This window comes from Tetrao urogallus (genome assembly GCF_951394365.1).
Source record: "Tetrao urogallus genome assembly, chromosome: 2".
In the NCBI taxonomy this organism is placed as follows: Eukaryota; Metazoa; Chordata; class Aves; order Galliformes; family Phasianidae; genus Tetrao; species Tetrao urogallus.
In genome coordinates this window covers 77,882,301-77,899,578 of record NC_136814.1, presented here as the reverse complement: position 1 = coordinate 77,899,578, position 17,278 = coordinate 77,882,301, and the positions used below count along the sequence as shown (strand labels likewise).

Genomic DNA, 17,278 nt, shown 5'->3' with positions numbered 1-17,278 from the left:
GTATCACCATTTCAAATCAGTTTTTAAAAATCTTTATTTTCTCTAAACACAGCCTAAGTTGATTGCAGTTTGAGTTAATTGCTTGCATGTGCTCTAGTTTGTAGTAGGTCTACAGCTTTGATATTTAAAAGCTATTCTGCCTATTTCATAGCATGAGATCTTTTTTTACAGTACATTGCAGAGTATAAATACAGAACTGAAATACAGAACAGTAACTTAAAACAGTCTTTCTTCACTAAAATGATCTATTTATCTTTTGCCATTCTCTGCAGATTATCAACGTTCTAAAGATAAAAAAAAAAATGTGTTATTAGAAACCATGTTATCTGTTGAGAATTTTTTTTTTAAATTAAGAAAAATCTGAGAAATCTGAAAAACAGCACACTGTAAATCTGAAACTTCAGTTTTCCACGTGTAGAAATCATGGTATTAATTATGGTATTGTATCTGAAACTCAGTATGTTCAAGCTTTTTTTTTAATCAAGGTGAAAAATTTCCTTTTTACAGCTGTTCATAGGTTTCACAGTCAAGAACAGTTTTGAGTAATACGGCGGAAATTTCAAGGGCTACATTTGTACTCTTGCCAAATGTAATTAATTAAGTGTAAAAAAAAATACCTCAGAGGCTAACCTTACAATAATTAAAATATGCAAACTGCAGTCATCGTATTTTTAAACAGTTTACTGAACGTGAATCATCTGTCAGTTGACGCTGAAACACAGGTCTAGCTCCACATGCTTTATAATCTGATCCCAGCATATAAAATCTTTGGAGCAATATAAATGTTTGTGTAAATGAATTGTTTTAACTTTCAATTCTCATAATATAAATGCCTTGAATCGTGAAACCTCAGACCAAAGATATTCCATCAGGGAGGCAGAAATGCTAGTAACAGTGAAATCCAAAAAGCGTACAAGAAACAGCTTTTGGGTTTATGAGTCCAAAGACAACTCACGTGGTGTTCCTGCAAAAACTTAAGGAGAAAAAAAAAAACAACGAAAACCCACTGCTTAAATCCCACATCATAATGTGAAAGCTCCGTGCTTTTGTTGGACAGCTGAAATGGATGAATCCTAAAGTATTTTAAGATTGGCTGCTGCTCTGAGTACAGTTAAACTTATACTGTGCAACATTGTCACAGAAAATAAGTTATCTGCAAGCCCAAGTTTCTGTAATTAAATCCTGGAAGGCCCCTTGGGTGGCTAGCATTGACTGGTGTTATTCAAGAGAAAGAAGCATTGCATTTCATTTACGAAATACTCAAATAGAAAAATAATGCATCTGCCTCTTTACCTAATATAGTTTCAGTGTTTTTCTCTAAGATGAAGTGAGGAAGATGTGCAGATTCTTGTGTTTGAATGCGTTTGTAAGGCATGGATAGGTCCAAGGAAGTTGTAGGGAAAGCAGAGAAGTGAATATCAGTGAAGACTTGGAGAATAAATGGTCACCTAGTACCACCAGGGCTGCCTGTACATTCGTTGTTCCAAAAGTAATGCATTCTATTTATTTCCATAGAAACTGCAACAGATACAAAGAGCACAGTAACACTGTTTTATAGAGCAAAGTCTTAGCTATGAAACTTTTTTTTTTTTTTTTTTCAACATAGTCACTTAGAGTAGTTCTGCATTGTCACCAGCAATGAATAGGGGTAGGCACACCAAGCTCATAAAAATCTGCAACAGTGGAGGTGACTCACTCTCACCACTGCTGGAATACACCACTCACTGCCTCACTGTGCTCATAGCCACTGTTTGGTCTCCATAAAGATTCCATAACATTGATGAATGTCAATGGCTGGCATTTTTTCTGCATGGTGGAATTCTATTCCATACCTTTGCTTCATATGCCCTTCCATGTCAGAGTGCTTCTCTGCTGCTACTTGTTGCATGGCAGTAGAATGTCATGGAATATTTGTGGGATGGTTCCACTGCCATACTACCTCTTACGTTGTGGGCCAACAAAATAGGAGGCGTTACTTTCGGAATCACCCTAGTACTTAGTCCCTGTAAACCTATTATTGCAGTCAGGAAGGTAGGTAACTACATACATCTTTTTCATCCTTTAAACAAGAAAAAGGCAAAGCTCCCTTGTATTTTGACTAGTGTGGATTTTTTGACAAAATGCCTTTCTGTCAGAAAATGCCATCGTTAGATCTTTTTGCCATTTTTGCCATCTTTTTGCCAGACTGTTTTGTCAGGCAGCAGTTTTGTCTTTCCAGATGGAACTTCTTCTGACATGCTTGATTGAAAATCTGAATCATTTCCCTGGTCTGTTTCCACATTTTTGCATTCATGACCATTGGATAAAATATATGTACGAGGAGGAATACAAAGGAACACAGGAGCTCCAGTCCCCAAGGTGAGCACCTTGGCCATGGAGCAAAAGTGCTGTATTCATGCTTGTTTGCTTGCTGTTCAGTGACACTGCTTCTGGGGTGAGAAATTAAGCACTGTTTTTGTATACTGCATAGGATGTTGCCTTGTTTCCTAGTCTACTTTTTGTCTGAAGAGCAGTTTTTGCTTCAGAGAGTTCTCTTTGATATTCAGATCATCAGGACCAACTACGTCATTTCTTCAGCTCTAAGTTGAATTTACAGCATATCTGTTGTTCTATTGTAACAGAATTGCAGTTAATTTTTCTAGATGGAAAAATGGATATGTTTTTTTGTTTATTTGTTTCCTCAGAGATTAAAAAAAAAAAGTTATGTGAAAGGGAGTGAAATTTTTTGACTGACAAGAAAAGAATGAGATTGGATAGGGGCAAACCATTTCTTGACCCCTACAATTTACATTGGTTTCAGGGTGCCCTTTTTTAGAGCCTGGTTAATTCATTCAAAGCCCTTTACTCTCTCCCTCCCCGCCGAAAGTGAGCATCCTGTTTTCTCCTGCATGGCTTGGAGAAGCTGGCCATTAAGCTTTGCAAACTGGGTTTTGAATGTTTATAACACAACTATAATTCTTATTTTAAAGTAGTCAAAACTCACTTCTGATGAGATTACATTACTTACTGGTTTGGAAGCTGCACTGAAATGGAGATATAACTGTGATGAAACAGGTGTGAAGCCAGAAGCTTAGCTGCAGCCATGTGTATGAGGGACAAGATTACCTCCAGTAACAATTATATGAAAAACTCAATGAGAGCTGCCCCAAGACTTATTTCAATTTGACTTCCCAAAACATTAAGCAGTTCTTAAGCTGATCAAAGCTGAGTCTCGCTTTGGGTGTTCGTGCTTGCAAAGTTCACTAGTTCTTAGCTACAGCATGTCTTCCTCATATCTGGTAATAAAAATGATCCTCAAGAAAATGAAGGCTGCAAATGTATCTGATAAAAAGTCTCTAATAACAAATAGCTTTCATGTCTGTCATACCTTTCTAACTTCTAACCATGTTTAAAATTTTGTACATTCAGTAATTTCAGTCTCCAAGTCTATATGTGAAGTTACTACCAATGAGAAGTTAAAAATGTTGCATAGCGATGCAGGATTCTAGTTCCATAATAATAGCAAGAATCCTGAAATATATGCCTGGATATGTTGTGTGCTGCTGCTATATCTTGTTATGAACTTGTTTCATCCTCTGTTTTATGGTGATCATCCAGATGAAATTTACATTTATCACTGTTTGCTAAGAAATACCAAATGTTTTAAAAAAATCTAGCACTGAATTTTCTTGTGTACACTATAGGTGTCAAGATCAAGCCTGCAATGTGCACGTGTCTGAATCAACCTATATATATATATATATATATATATATATATCTTTTGATAGAATTAATGCAATTATTCATGATAAATACATTGATGGAGTTATGCTGTATTTAATCCCAACGGGCAGAAATGAAAGAACAGAAAATGCCTCTGAAAATGTCAATTGTAACACTATATATTGCTGTGCTGAGGAAGCAAAATGTCCTTATTTATTCAGTATGATTCAGAGAAGCAATTTATCTTGAACATGTTTTGGGAATGCTTCAGATGAGCAAATAGCTTAGTAACTGATACAGAATAAGCAATCCAATTTTATTATAAGATTACTTTATCAACATTGCATTTCAAAGTCCGTTTTAACAACTTTACTTTAGAGGAATTCTGTTTGATTAAACTAAAATTGAGAAACCTAATTTCCTTTGAGGCAAAATCCTCTAATTCTACGTATTTAATCACTGTCTGTATTTAGAATGCTGAGAAAAGGCTTTCTCGTATTAATAAGGATGACAGGATTAAGTGACTAAAATGTGGATGTTTTTATCTTTCCAAAAGTTATAAAGAATGATAGAAGTTCTCTGATTTAGCACTGAGGAGGGAGAGCTGAACTTCTCCCATTTTCATGTTTTTTTGAGCTAGTAACCATCTGATTTTGAATAATACATATAATATTACCTACAAGAGCGCAGTTTTATAATGGTGGTACAGTATATTGTTAAACATTTGCCTTATCAATTCATTCAATTTCATTACTTAGAGAAGGTTAAGAAATTCTAATTGGATTCTATTGTGAGGAAATGATAATTTCCATCAGCCACTTCATCTGAGAAGCGAGTTACTCTTAAACCTGCTGACATGAATTTATAGGAACATCTTCAGAATTTGTCAAATCACCTCACAAATGCCATGTTTTCTCTGTGATGCATTTGATCACTTGCAATCAATCACCTTTAAAACTGAATATTACACTAACTTAAATTCCAGCACATAGTCAAGAAACTTGAAAGTTTTAAAGCAAAATAAATGTTTTTTCCCCAAAGTATTTCTTTTACATTCTAAATAGCCTATATTTTTCTTACACTGTTATTCAGATTTATTAGCTATGACTTTAGTAATGTTCTGCAATTTACATAATTAGAAACACTCACACTATCTGAAGTGACCCATTACAAAGCAAAATGTTATAATAAAGGAAAATTACTCAGCCTTAATCACTGTTTGTTTCCAAAGATGCTGACAAACTTAACATGACATGCAACAGCCCAGAGTGAAAAGACTGAACACTAGTTGATTAGAGCTGGGAAATTCTGATATATTTTTCATATTCCCATTTTTTGAGGGGAAACAAAACAGGAATAAAGAAGTCTTGAAAACATCTGTTTTAAGACAGCAAACAGTAGTCCTTTAGAAAAGTTACAGCGAATAAGGATGAAATCTTTTAAAAGATAATTGGTTATTGGAAACTATTATACTAAGAAATAACATAAGAAAACTGCAAAGCAGCAGCTTAAGTTTCGGGATGCTTTGTTCACCACACTACAGTAAACCTCAGCCATTGCTTTGCTTGGTCAGAGGGTCTTCTAGACTGAAGTTGTTTATTAACCACTAAAAGTTAAGCTTTTCTTTCTCTATAATTTGTGGTGACCAGTAAAATAAGTAGAAACATCTTGAGAAATTATCTGCTGTTCAGAGAAAGCTGCTTAAACCTCTTATTTTTGTAGCGCATTCAAGATAATATTAATTTTTTTACTATGGATAGGAAACTATGCAACCAATGAAACCCATAATTTCTGGAATATCCCTGAATTCCTATGGGATACAAACCATGAAAATAATGTGTTACATGTGAGTTTTATTTGCCTGTTTTTTTTTTTTTTTTTTTTTTTTTTTTTTAACCTAACCACTAAAGAAGACATTTGAAACACATTTCCTGACTTGATCAAGACACAAAGGACAATGTTAAGCTCTTAAAGCTGGATCTTCAGTAATATAAACTTGTATCTGCAGTATCTGAAGGATTCTTCCTAACAGTTGTTAGCAGAACTGGTGGGCTGTATTTCTAACAGCTGACATGTGAAAAAAAACAAGCAAACAGAAACAAAACCGAGAATTAATACAGTAACCAAATGCAAGGAGAACAATTTTTGTGCATACCGGTTTTTTTTTATTGTTTTTTTTTGTTTGTTTGTTTTGTTTTTTTGTTTTTTTTTCTGCACTGGTTTCCCATCTTCATGGCTTTGCAGAGGGATAAAATACTGGTTTTATTCAGTTATTGTATTCTGATACAATTTTTTGTCAGACTAATGTTTTCTTAAACTAAATTTGTTACTGAGTTTGTGAGGTCTTAAATAGAAAGTCTGTATTGTGCCAAAATCAACCTAAAGGATCCTGGTATAATAAAATCTTGATGGTAAAAGAACTGCAGGGTATACGATGAACTTTTAAAATTTAGTTATTATTATTATTTTTTACATAATCATGTAGCTTATTAGTTGGGCGAAAGAGGAAGAGGTGATTGAACTTGGATCAGTTATACTCTGCTCAGTTACGTACCACCAACTCCAGGCAGCTGGATAAAAGGACAAGTGCTTTTCCAGAGAGTTTTACAGTAGAAATAGTATTTATTTAGTTGCAGAAGATATTGGTAGGATCTTCTGTGGAGCAGTGTAAGAATCACGGTTGTCTAATTTTAAGAAAAAGTATTGGAACCAGACTGTCTGAGTGAGGAGCTGTGAGGGTAGATGGGCAATGTGGAGAGCTTGCTTTGTGAGCTCCTTTGCAGTGCCCAGCTCAAAATAAAGGCTAGATAACCATCAGAAAGACAGTGTTTTACTAACACTGGGCAACTAAATGAATTTGGGTTTAAAATTTGAAGAAGAATTGTAAAATTTCCTGTTAGAAAGAAAGAGCAGGCTTTAAAATCTGGTAAGTACAGTATAATACAATCTGTTTATGATAGAAGCCATGGCCGTCTGTGTTGGCAGAGATTTGACTTCCATTCTGTGACCTCATCAAGTCTTGGAACCTCGTGCTTTCTCGGAAACTCCTAAAAGAAAAGCTGTTCAGGTAGACATGCCACAGTGGCCTGATTTATTGAGTAGAATTAAGACACGTAGGGTGGTAGAAGCAGGAATTTCCCTGAATGGTTGGTCACTGTTTAAAAATGTGTTTTGGTTTTGTGGTTGCACAGCTGGAAGAAAACATCAATATCAGCGTACTTCATCCCTGACTTCTGCCATCAGAGATGATGTGATGGGTCAGGAATTCTGATTAGGGCAATGGCGGGTTTGGCCACCAGCAAAAGAAATGAACCTAAAGAAAAGCTCTGATTTCCACAGAATTCTGCTTTTTGGTTTCTCTAATGTTGCTTCTTATTATATGTCATATATCCCAGCCTCTATGACTGAAAATGGCTGGAGGTTCAGCTACTGTGTAATTACAAATTACTGGGTTTAAGCCCAGTGTTTTTCCAAAAATATGTTATATATTGAAGAAATCAGTTACATAGAGACAGACCCTTGATTCTTAAGTGGTCCTGCTTTAATGTAACAACTGTGGATTTTGTTTCAGAGGAGAGAGATTGACTGCTGTTTTGCTGATTACCTTTGCTGAATCAGACCTTCTGAACATTAAAACAATCCTCATTCATATCACAGTTCTGATTTATACTTCCTTCTGTTATCCTGTTCCTCTAGCATGCAGTTTGTGTTGATAAATTCATTTCAGCAAAATTTGTACTTACTTTAGAAATTGAAAAATAACTTTCTGAATTACTTAGATGAGGGAACTGTTTTGATTTTTACCATTTAGCAGTCATTTTGGGGAAAAGAAAACCTGAGCTTTCACTGTGTTGCAATTTGCTTTTTGCAATATCACCGGTAGCTTATTTTTACTTTCCTTTCATGGCAGCTCTAGTTGAAGTGATGCTTTGTGGAGCTGAAAAGAAGAAAAGTCTGCCGGGTGCTTGATATTAACTGAGACAACATTATAGATAGTTCACTTTTTGCTCTATGTCTTCATTCTTTGTGCAGTAGATAATGTTGGTAGGAGAGAGAGGTTAGGTTGCCTAAACATTTATAGTTTTCTCTGCAGCAGAAAGTTCAATAGTGGAGGGAAATGTAGTGTTTTATAGTTGATTTAATGTAAAAGTAAAGTTCACATCATTGTTGTATGATTTTTAAATCTTCAGTAGGATTCATTCATTGTTTCTCAGTACTTTTCTATGGCAATCCTTACTTTTTGTAAAACCTTGTTGCATTTCTCTCCAGACAATTTTTTTCTCCTTTTCTTTTTTTTTCTATAGAATAAAATATATGTATATAAAGTAAAAATCACCTCACTATTGAGAGGTTTTTCTCTATATATGTACCAGTCAGTTACAGCCATTATATGGGAGGATATTTAATATATGAGTTTAAACTTTGCACAAGAATACTTCTGTCTGTGGGTTTGAGTCGTCAAGCAGGTTCCTATAAATTAAATTAAATACACCAGTAAAATGGCAGTTTGTTTTAAGGAATATGCTATAAAATTTCTTATACAGCTGTTTCGAGTAATCTAATACTCCCCCCTTCTCTCATTTTACAGAGATGGTATGTTAGAAAATGCTGTAGGAAAACACTAGAACCCACTTCTTCATGAGTGGAAGAGATCATTTCCTTTACTTGCCTCTCCACTGGTTTGCAATACAGAAGTGTTCAATGATGGGCAGTCAGAATGACAGCAATGCTTAAAATTATGCTGTCACAAAAATGAAAATGCTTTGATATAAAATGTCTTAAATTATTTAATACCAGCAGATAAAATTACATTTCCTTAGAATTTAATTAATGCGTTGAGTGAAGTACTTCTGTTTTACTGTTTTGCTGGGCTGAATGTGTAGATTGACAAGGCTGTTTTTTGCAAGTAAGTCTGTGCTGTCTAAACAGCTGTAAAACAGCTGTAAAAACCACTCACTAGCTGTTAAAACTCAAAGTAGTAAATCCTTTCAGTCACTTCTGGCACACTGAGCTAAGAGATTTTTCAAAATATTTAAATAAGTGATTACAATGGTAGGTGATAGACAGTGATTCAGAAGTACAGAATGGGATTATATTGATAAGTATTACAAGCTTTGTGATTAAAAGGTATTTGTTACAATTAGAAGTCAGATGATCCTTACTTAAAAATATTAAATGTTAAGTGTGTTGCTTGTTGATGAAGAGAAACAACTTGTGATCTGCAAACATTTTTATGTGCAAATAATTTAATGTAGATAATTTAACTCCATTGATTTCACTTGGATTTTTCTCCATTATTAACAGTATGACAGTTTGCAGGATCATTGACTGAACAGATGAGTTGGTAATGTCAACTAATTAAATAAAGCAATTATCTTCTGATACCCTTGAGCCTAGAAAACCGTTATAACTGTGGGACTAAAAGACAAGCTTAGAAAGTATGTGGTCCCACTGCAAAATATTCACATTTACTACTAGTTTTAAGACTCTGAATAGTAAACTTGAAAATTATTATAGAAAATACAATTTGTGGTAACCATGCTATAAGGTTGTTTGTTACTCTGCAGTATAAATAGCATCTGTAATTTGTAGGAAGGACTGTAGATTGTTTCAGATAGGATGAAAAAATATAGAAATAGGAAAAAATTGTATTTCTAGAACTTGTAGAGAAAAGGCAGGAAGTGATCATTTGGTGGAGTACAGTTAAATATAGAAACCCCTACTTGCCAAAAGGCATTAGTAGGGTTCATTTGAGACAAGAGCATATTCTAGCAATCTTCAAGTACTGTTACATCCTCCTGAGCTTTTCTGTTGTGTGCTGTGTATTTCGTAGAGTCGCGTCTGTTGCTGCATCTCATAAATAAAAATAAAATTGTTTAGCAATAAAGTTATGAATTTTCAATGAAAAACTTCAGTTCTGTCAATTTGTCATTCTGAGTTGAATGTATTTAAATTCTGGCCTTGGAGTCTATCACAGTAGATATAAATTGTGTAAAATTTTTAAAGGAAAATCTTTTTGGATAAAGCATGATAGGATGGAGAGGAGTTAAAATTACTTTTTAGTTTTTCTCTCCACTTATGGGAAGGATAAATTGATACAAACAGATTTTTTGTTGTTTTGTTTTTTAAATACCTTAGAATTATGATGGTGATTTTTGTTTTGTACTACCAGGACTACTAATTCACTGACTGAGTCTTTGGTTACGACAGCTTCCAGTTACTGCTGTTGTCACGAACATTTCCTGGAGTGACTGTGTTGTAAATTTGACCAATAGAACTTTAACAACCCAGTGCAAGACTGATACAGTTTGTTAGGATTATTGCTGTGCAGTTGTGAAACCAGCTGTAATTTGGAGTTTGGAGGCAGTCTTCAAACCATTGTGTGTGCAAGAGAATGTACCTGCTTCAGACGTCTCTTCTATAACTGATGTTGCAGCTAATGAAAGTCAAAAAAGTGGTATGATAAACAAGAAATGAAATATTCTTGAGTCCATATGAAAGTCCTCCATGTGTAACAGGGCTATGTGATGGAAATGAACAAAGGTAAAGAAATGTGTCATTGGTGACTCCCATCATCCATAAACTATTGAAGCTGGAGAAATTAGTTTACATTTTCTTGATGAAATTGCAGAACTTGAAAAACTCACAGTTAATATTTCATGAGCAGCGTTGTTTTCTTACTGTAAGGAGCTCAGTGATTCTGTGATTTCAGTACATGAGCTACAAAAGGTGTGACTCCACAAAAATAAATGCACATGGATTTATTTCAAAAGATGAAATTCAGCCCGTAATAAGGAGTATGTCCTGTATCTCTGATCAATTCCTCTTTCTGGATATTTACAGTTCCCAAAGGTACAAGTGACAACGAATACGACATTCTCCTTATTTGTTTTACTTGGCTAATTATGCACATTCTTTTCTGTGAAATGGAAGTAATGAGCTTAGCAGAGTAAATTGGTTATTTTTTAATATAAAGAAATTGCAAATGGTCTGGAAAAATATGCAACAGAAACATTTTTCAGGGACATAAAGAATAAAAAACATCCTTTCAGTGTCATTAGTTTCATCAGCTAATAGTATGCCAGAAACAAAGCATGGAAACATGTATCTGCAGTGTATCAAGGATAACAGAAAATTAATGTATTGGAATCTCTAGACAGTGACTTTCCAGAAAATATTCGTTTAATATTTCAATCTTTTTTTCTTTTTTTTTAACTTATAGAACCCAGCATTGACTTGCAAGATAGCTGTTGGCATGTCGCAACCCAATAGTTGCTATAAGAGACCTAATATCATTTTATGGTATTGCAGTTATGTCTGTAGCACCAGCAGTTTGCATCCTGTCTGAGGGGAGCAGTTTTGCAAATACTGTATTTACTACCTGCAGATGTTTTTATTCTCACATTTAATATGTCTGGGTCACTACCACGTGTATTAACCTCATTTTACTTTTTGTTCAAATTCCTTCAGCATTTATTGGGAAACGTAGAAATACATTTACTTTATGTTTGTGTGTTATGTATATAAAATAAATATATGTTACCAGTAACCACTTCCCTCTCTCTTGTGTCCCCTTCCCTTCTCTTGCTTTTGGATTGTATGTATTACATACATATAATTTGATGTATTACATACCTATAATTTGATGGAGACAATATTTAAAATGGACATGCTCTGTCCCTTTCTTTTCCGGTAAAGTTCTTAATATAAATAAGTCTTTTACAAAGCTTCCTTTCTATTTTTTTATTTCCTTTTTTTCCAAGTTTGAGATAAGTATGATTAAGCAAGATTGTTAAAATGCTTCATTACGGTGTATGTCTGGATTCTAAACATTCTGAAATAAGTAAATATTCACTGTAATTAGATCCACTCTCGTTAAAAATAGCTGGAGTAAATTCTTATGTTAGTATGATGATGATGGCTATAAGGGATTGGAATTAATTGGAATTAAGCATTTCATATTATAATGCTTTATCTTTTGTGTAGTAAAAATTGGGCTTCATCTATAAATATTGTTTTATGTGATTCGGTCCTCTAAAGGCAGTATTTGCCATTAATTGCTTTATTGCTTTTTTATGGTAACAGGCCAATAAATTATACAAAACAAATCCCCCTCCCTCAAGGACTTCTTTATTTCTAATTGCCAATCTGTTTTCCAATTAAGATGTTTTCTATTTGGAAATCCAAAAATAAATAATTTTAGCAGGGAACTGTTTATCTGTGTTTTTCAAGATATTAATTATGTAAACTCAAAGAGCTGGTAACAAATAAAAACAAGCATTGCAAGCTGTACTGTGTTATAAAAGAATCATTGCGACGTGCTCTCGTAAAAAGCAGAAAGCTCTGTGGTGGAATTAAATATAAAAAGGATAACCTCAGTGCTCTTTGAGGAAAAAAAAAACTATCACTATTAAAGCTATCGGGAAGAGTTATTAAGTTATATATAACTTAAAAGCATTATTTTAAGTCGAGTCAGGCTAAACGAGTGGAAAAAAAAAACGTCCTCCAAAAATTGAAACAAAAACATAGCTTCAAAATATCCCTTGGATGTACCGCACTTACGCAGCTCATGGAAGTGGCTGTTCAAAAGGATGTAACATATATTTTGTCAAAGCAAATTCTGTTTAAAATTTGCAGCGTTCAGTGCTTGCAGCTGTCGATTACTGGTGCTACAATGGAGACATATAACAACTGGCACTGCTTGACGTTTCCCTTCTTGAAAGTAAACTGTGCAAATGAGGGAATTTTTAGAATCAGAAACCAAAGGAAGGCTTCATCCGTACTTGGAGTTTGTATCCATAAATCCTCCTCTATGGAGGATTTATTTCCTCCATAAAGAACAGATATTTTATTGACTACTTCTTTTGAAAATCTCTACATTTTGTTACATATAAATATATATTAAAATGAGCTTATTATTTATCTAGAATAGGATTCATTTCATTCTTACAGTAGTAGATAATATACAGTTGAAAATTTGCAAGGGGGAATAATAGCTAATGTAAATGTAACATTCCTCTACAACATGATACAGAATAAGTTTTCTTAACTGTTTGAACCCACACTTAAGTTCAGGACAATGGCATATCTGAAATAAAAATAACAGAAAAGAAAGTGAATCTCTAAGGTAATAAGTGTTTTCTCTGAAGCGTTCTTTGAATGTATATATTCTGAATTTTGCCATCTTATCATCTATATATGTATGTATTTCTTATAGTACAGTCTGTAGATATGATGCAAAATTCAGAATTCTAGTTGACAGAAATTTCACAACTGGATTAAACCTTTGCAAGCAGTCACTGAGTTCTTGGGTGTAAGTTCTGCAATTACTTTCTGCAGAAAAGCAGTCCTTCGTGAAGTTTTCCTACCGTTTGTCTTACGAAATGGGCCTTAACTTTATTTGTAATCTTATTTCTATCACAGCAGCTAAACTCCAAGAGAATACTGAAACTGCATCCGATCATGTTAGTCTCTAAAGTTGACTTTTGATTTGTCACAGCATCTAAATTCCGTGAAAAAAGAGTTCACTGTTGTCAGATAGCAGCTCTGTAGTCATGTGATATTGTTTAAGCTCTCCATCTCTTTTGGGTATCCGCAGTGTTGCTAAATAAGAGTAGCATGGGAGAGGAACATAAAATGTTGCAGAAATAACTGATTTTTTAACAGAACTTTTCTCAGCTTCAGGAATAGTCTACAGAGAAGAATAAAAAAGGTTTCCTAAGCAGTGTCAATGATCAGGGAAAAATGAACTAGATCCAAAACATATGGAAATGAAAAGACTGAAGTAGATATATAATTATTATTATTATTTCCAAATCATCGGTCTTACTTAGTTACACATTAAATAGCGTCATTTACTGTTACTTATAGGAGTGTTTGCATATGGAACTTTGTTTGCTTTATGTAAAGGATGATGCAGATTCCCTTTTACAGAAGAAAGAACTGGAGCAGTGAACTCTTAAGTGTTTTCTTACTGGCCAGATGCCTACAAGTTCTTTTTCTGAACTATTCCAGATTGCTTCATTTCTCTATAAGATGCAGAAAGATGAGTAATACTTTCTTTCAATAATGTCCCAAATGAGTTTGTTTTTTCATCGCTTTTGTACCATTCCATATCTCTATAAATACCCGCCGTTCCAAGTTCTACATGTTTTCAATGGTTTTGCACTGATTTAGCAACACTAGAGTCAAACCTGAGAGCCTGTTTCTCTGATGAGAGTAAAGCACACACTTCAGGACCTTATTGAATGATAGCGTGAAGCTAAAATTAACTTGGGTGAAGTTTTTCACATGAGCTAGAATACAATACTTTAAAGAAATAGTGGGTCTGTACCTAGTAACAGAGACTATGTTTTAAGTAGAATCCTGCAACATCTGCAAATCCTTGTTTTCAACATTTATTCTAAAAATCAAGGCACAAGATTTTTCTGTGGTGTCATGTGTGATACATTTGACTGATCTGAATTTCAGAAGTTGGAACTGTACTCCTGAGTAGTTTTGAACTCTTCCTAAATTCATGTTAAGCATTGAAGGTCAAAAGGAAAGAATGTTTCTAACTAAAAAGATTTTATGGAATATAACCATGTATGTTACCAGAGGCATTGAGTGAAATTCAGGGAAATGAAGGTAATTGGCAAAAGTCGTATCAATTAACTGAGGCCAGAATTTTACTTCTGCAGTTCAGAAGCAATGATTTCCTTCTGTCTGATCTCTTTAAAATTAGGACAATTTGGATGTTTTACACTAATAACCATTCTGTTTCCTTCTGACCATTTTTCTCTAACAGAAAGTTATTTTTTGCTTCATTTGAATTTTGGAATCTAATATATACTAATATAACAAGTGTGATTTTTTTCATAGCTATTTTCAAAATTGAACTTTAAAGTTTGTACTGAATCAGAAAACCCGTACCTATCTTGCTTCAAAACCATTTAATTTTTTAAGATTTTTCCTAACTCCTTTCCCTGGATGACATGAGATTTTAAAGTAGTCTCTCTTAAATAAGCAGAGATTTACTGAAGGCTTTCAGTTTGCATTCCTCTGTAGTACAAGAACACTTTGAGCAGTACTAACTGTTAGATGTGCAAATGGTATGGAGTAAATCCACTAAATTTGTAATTGTGCTCTTCCATCACTCTTTTAAATGCTACACTATACTTGTGCTTTTAGGCTTGTACAGTTGATGTCTTCTACTTTGTCCTTAAACAAAGCTGGGTGAGATATATTTAATATTCTCAGTTATGTTTCTCTACAATATGGTTGCACAGGTGCAAAGGTGCAAATTTGATTTTGGCACAAAAATCTATGCAGCAGATGTTGCAGCATCCTGTTCTTGATCAGGTGAACAGTTGTTTCTCATACAGTCTGGCTTTTAGCAGCAGCTGTGAACAAAAATCAATTTAAGTTAGGCTATTTGATGGGCCAGTCACTTGTTTGTCAATCTTAAGAGGGGAGGTGGTTTAGGAATTTGCCTAAAGACTATAAATTTTTTGAATTAGCATATAGGACTTGCTGGCTGTATATATTTTTCTGATTGTAATGCCACTGATTAAGCACATCATCTTGTTTGCACGCATTGAAGAGTTCTGATTTCTTTTTTTGCCAGATACTTAGCATATGACAAGTGTAACTAATTCTCAGAGCCACCTGAATGTTTTATTTCCTTCGAAGAAATATGCCAGTTCAAATGCACAGAAGTAGTAGCTGGAGAAAAACTGTTATATTCGTGGTGTCTTACAAATACTTTCTGTGCTGCCATATATCATGATGTATATAAAGCACTGTACAGTAGAGTTTGGCCACCATGAATTGCAAGGCAACATTCATTGGAAATAGGGATGTCTTTAGTTTCTTCATTTGTGTGCTCTGGAAAGCAAATTGATATGCTAAGGCATAGTGAAAAATGAGATAATAACTAACATCAACATTAGTTTGATGTGACTAACTACATTCTCTTGTTTCTACATGCCTTTGCTCTTGTACTTGAGACTAGCAATATTCAAACCCTATTATATATTCAGTTATTAAATACTGTAACAGTTTATATGTATTCCCACAGGTTATTTTCGGATTATTGCAGTGCAGTATTTTGTGCCCTGGTCGGTTGAGTAAAGAAACTCTGTTATTGCCAAATCTGATCTCTGAATAGAATAAAAGTTGTGTTTATTTGTTTAAAACATGGGTTTTACTCATGGGGTTGGAGATGTGGAAATGCATTCCAGTTCAAATTCATAATTTCCACGAGTGCTTAGCACTTCTCAGGCAGAGTCTTAATTGTAGAAAGGTACAAAGAAATTTAAATGTGAAGTTCGTTGTCAAAGAAATAATATGTACTGTTAGATTACATAGATTTTCTATATGTTTAAAAGTGGTGCAGGAAAGAAACTCTTACTATTTTGTTCCTAAAATATTTGTTTTTTGGCAGTATTTGTCTGGATGTATAGCAGATGTACTATGTATAACCTGAGTATAACATAATGCAGCACACATGTAGCAAATGAAAATAACATTAATAGAAGTAGTTATTTTAATATGGACCTTTGGGCAAAAGGAAGCAATGTTCTGGTCTGGGCTACTTATGCTGTGATATAAATAGAAGGTTTCAGTTTCCAGGACTGTCCATCTGGCAAAGTTCATTTGACCTCAATTTGTGTTGCAAGACTCCTGCAAATAATGGCCTCACTAACTTTTATTCTGTTTCTGTTAATAGGAGGAATGCTTTTTGAATTTAGAGGCTCCTATTTCAAGAGTCTGTGGCTATGACACTCCTTTCCCTCATATCTTTGAGCCTTTCTACATCCCAGACAAATGGAAATGCTATGATGCCCTTCGAAAAATGATTAACTACTGAGCAGTAACACAGGTGAGAAATACTGTTCTGCAATGGTAGTTTGCTTGTAAACTGTTTTAACGGGGTGATAGCAAGGTTTGAGGATAAAATATCACTCCTTCATTTATTTTTTCTTTCACAGGAATTGCTTGTAATGGCTTTGGGCCTTTAGTCTGAAAAGTGTCTGAATATTTTTTAGTAGTGCCACTGAAGTCAGTGTTTGAAATTAATTGCTTTCCTTAATCAGAAAATTAAATTTATTGTATCCTGTCAAGTAAGATCAGATATATTTTCACCTATATTTAAAGACTATTATTTCACAAGAAAATCATATTGTTAAATTACATTTTTCACTATTTGGGGTGGACTTGTAATCCTGTACAAGTCCTTTGCACTGAACATGACACAGGCACTGCATGACAAAGTGTAGGAAGTGAAAGTGTAGGAAGCATTTGTAGTGTTCTACTATTCTATCCAAATATGGCCATAAGGCTTATACTTTGTTCTAAAATATTTGTTCTAAAAAAACCATTCTTCTATATAACTCTGCCCTGGTAAGGCCTCCTCTGGAGTACTGTGTCCAGTTCTGGGCTCCCCAGTACAAAAAAGACAAGGATCTCTTGGAAAGAGTCCAGCGGAGGGCCACAAAGATGGTGAAGGGCCTGGAGCATCTCCCCTATGAAGAAAGGCTGAGTGAACTGGGTCTGTTCAGCCTTGAGAAGAGAAGACTGAGAGGGGACCTGATCC

General features: G+C 34.4%; 1 protein-coding gene across 1 annotated transcript in view; it reads left to right on the top strand.

The window, feature by feature from the left end:
* Positions 1-16,552, top strand: part of BCKDHB (branched chain keto acid dehydrogenase E1 subunit beta) — a gene marked incomplete at both ends in the record, with an annotated part of 105,423 nt that extends 88,871 nt beyond the window's left edge. The window contains one exon of the mRNA XM_079550595.1: positions 16,412-16,552. Coding sequence (XP_079406721.1) covers positions 16,412-16,552 — 141 coding nt within the window. The remainder of the gene's footprint in view (positions 1-16,411) is intronic.
* Positions 16,553-17,278: the final 726 nt, after the last annotated feature.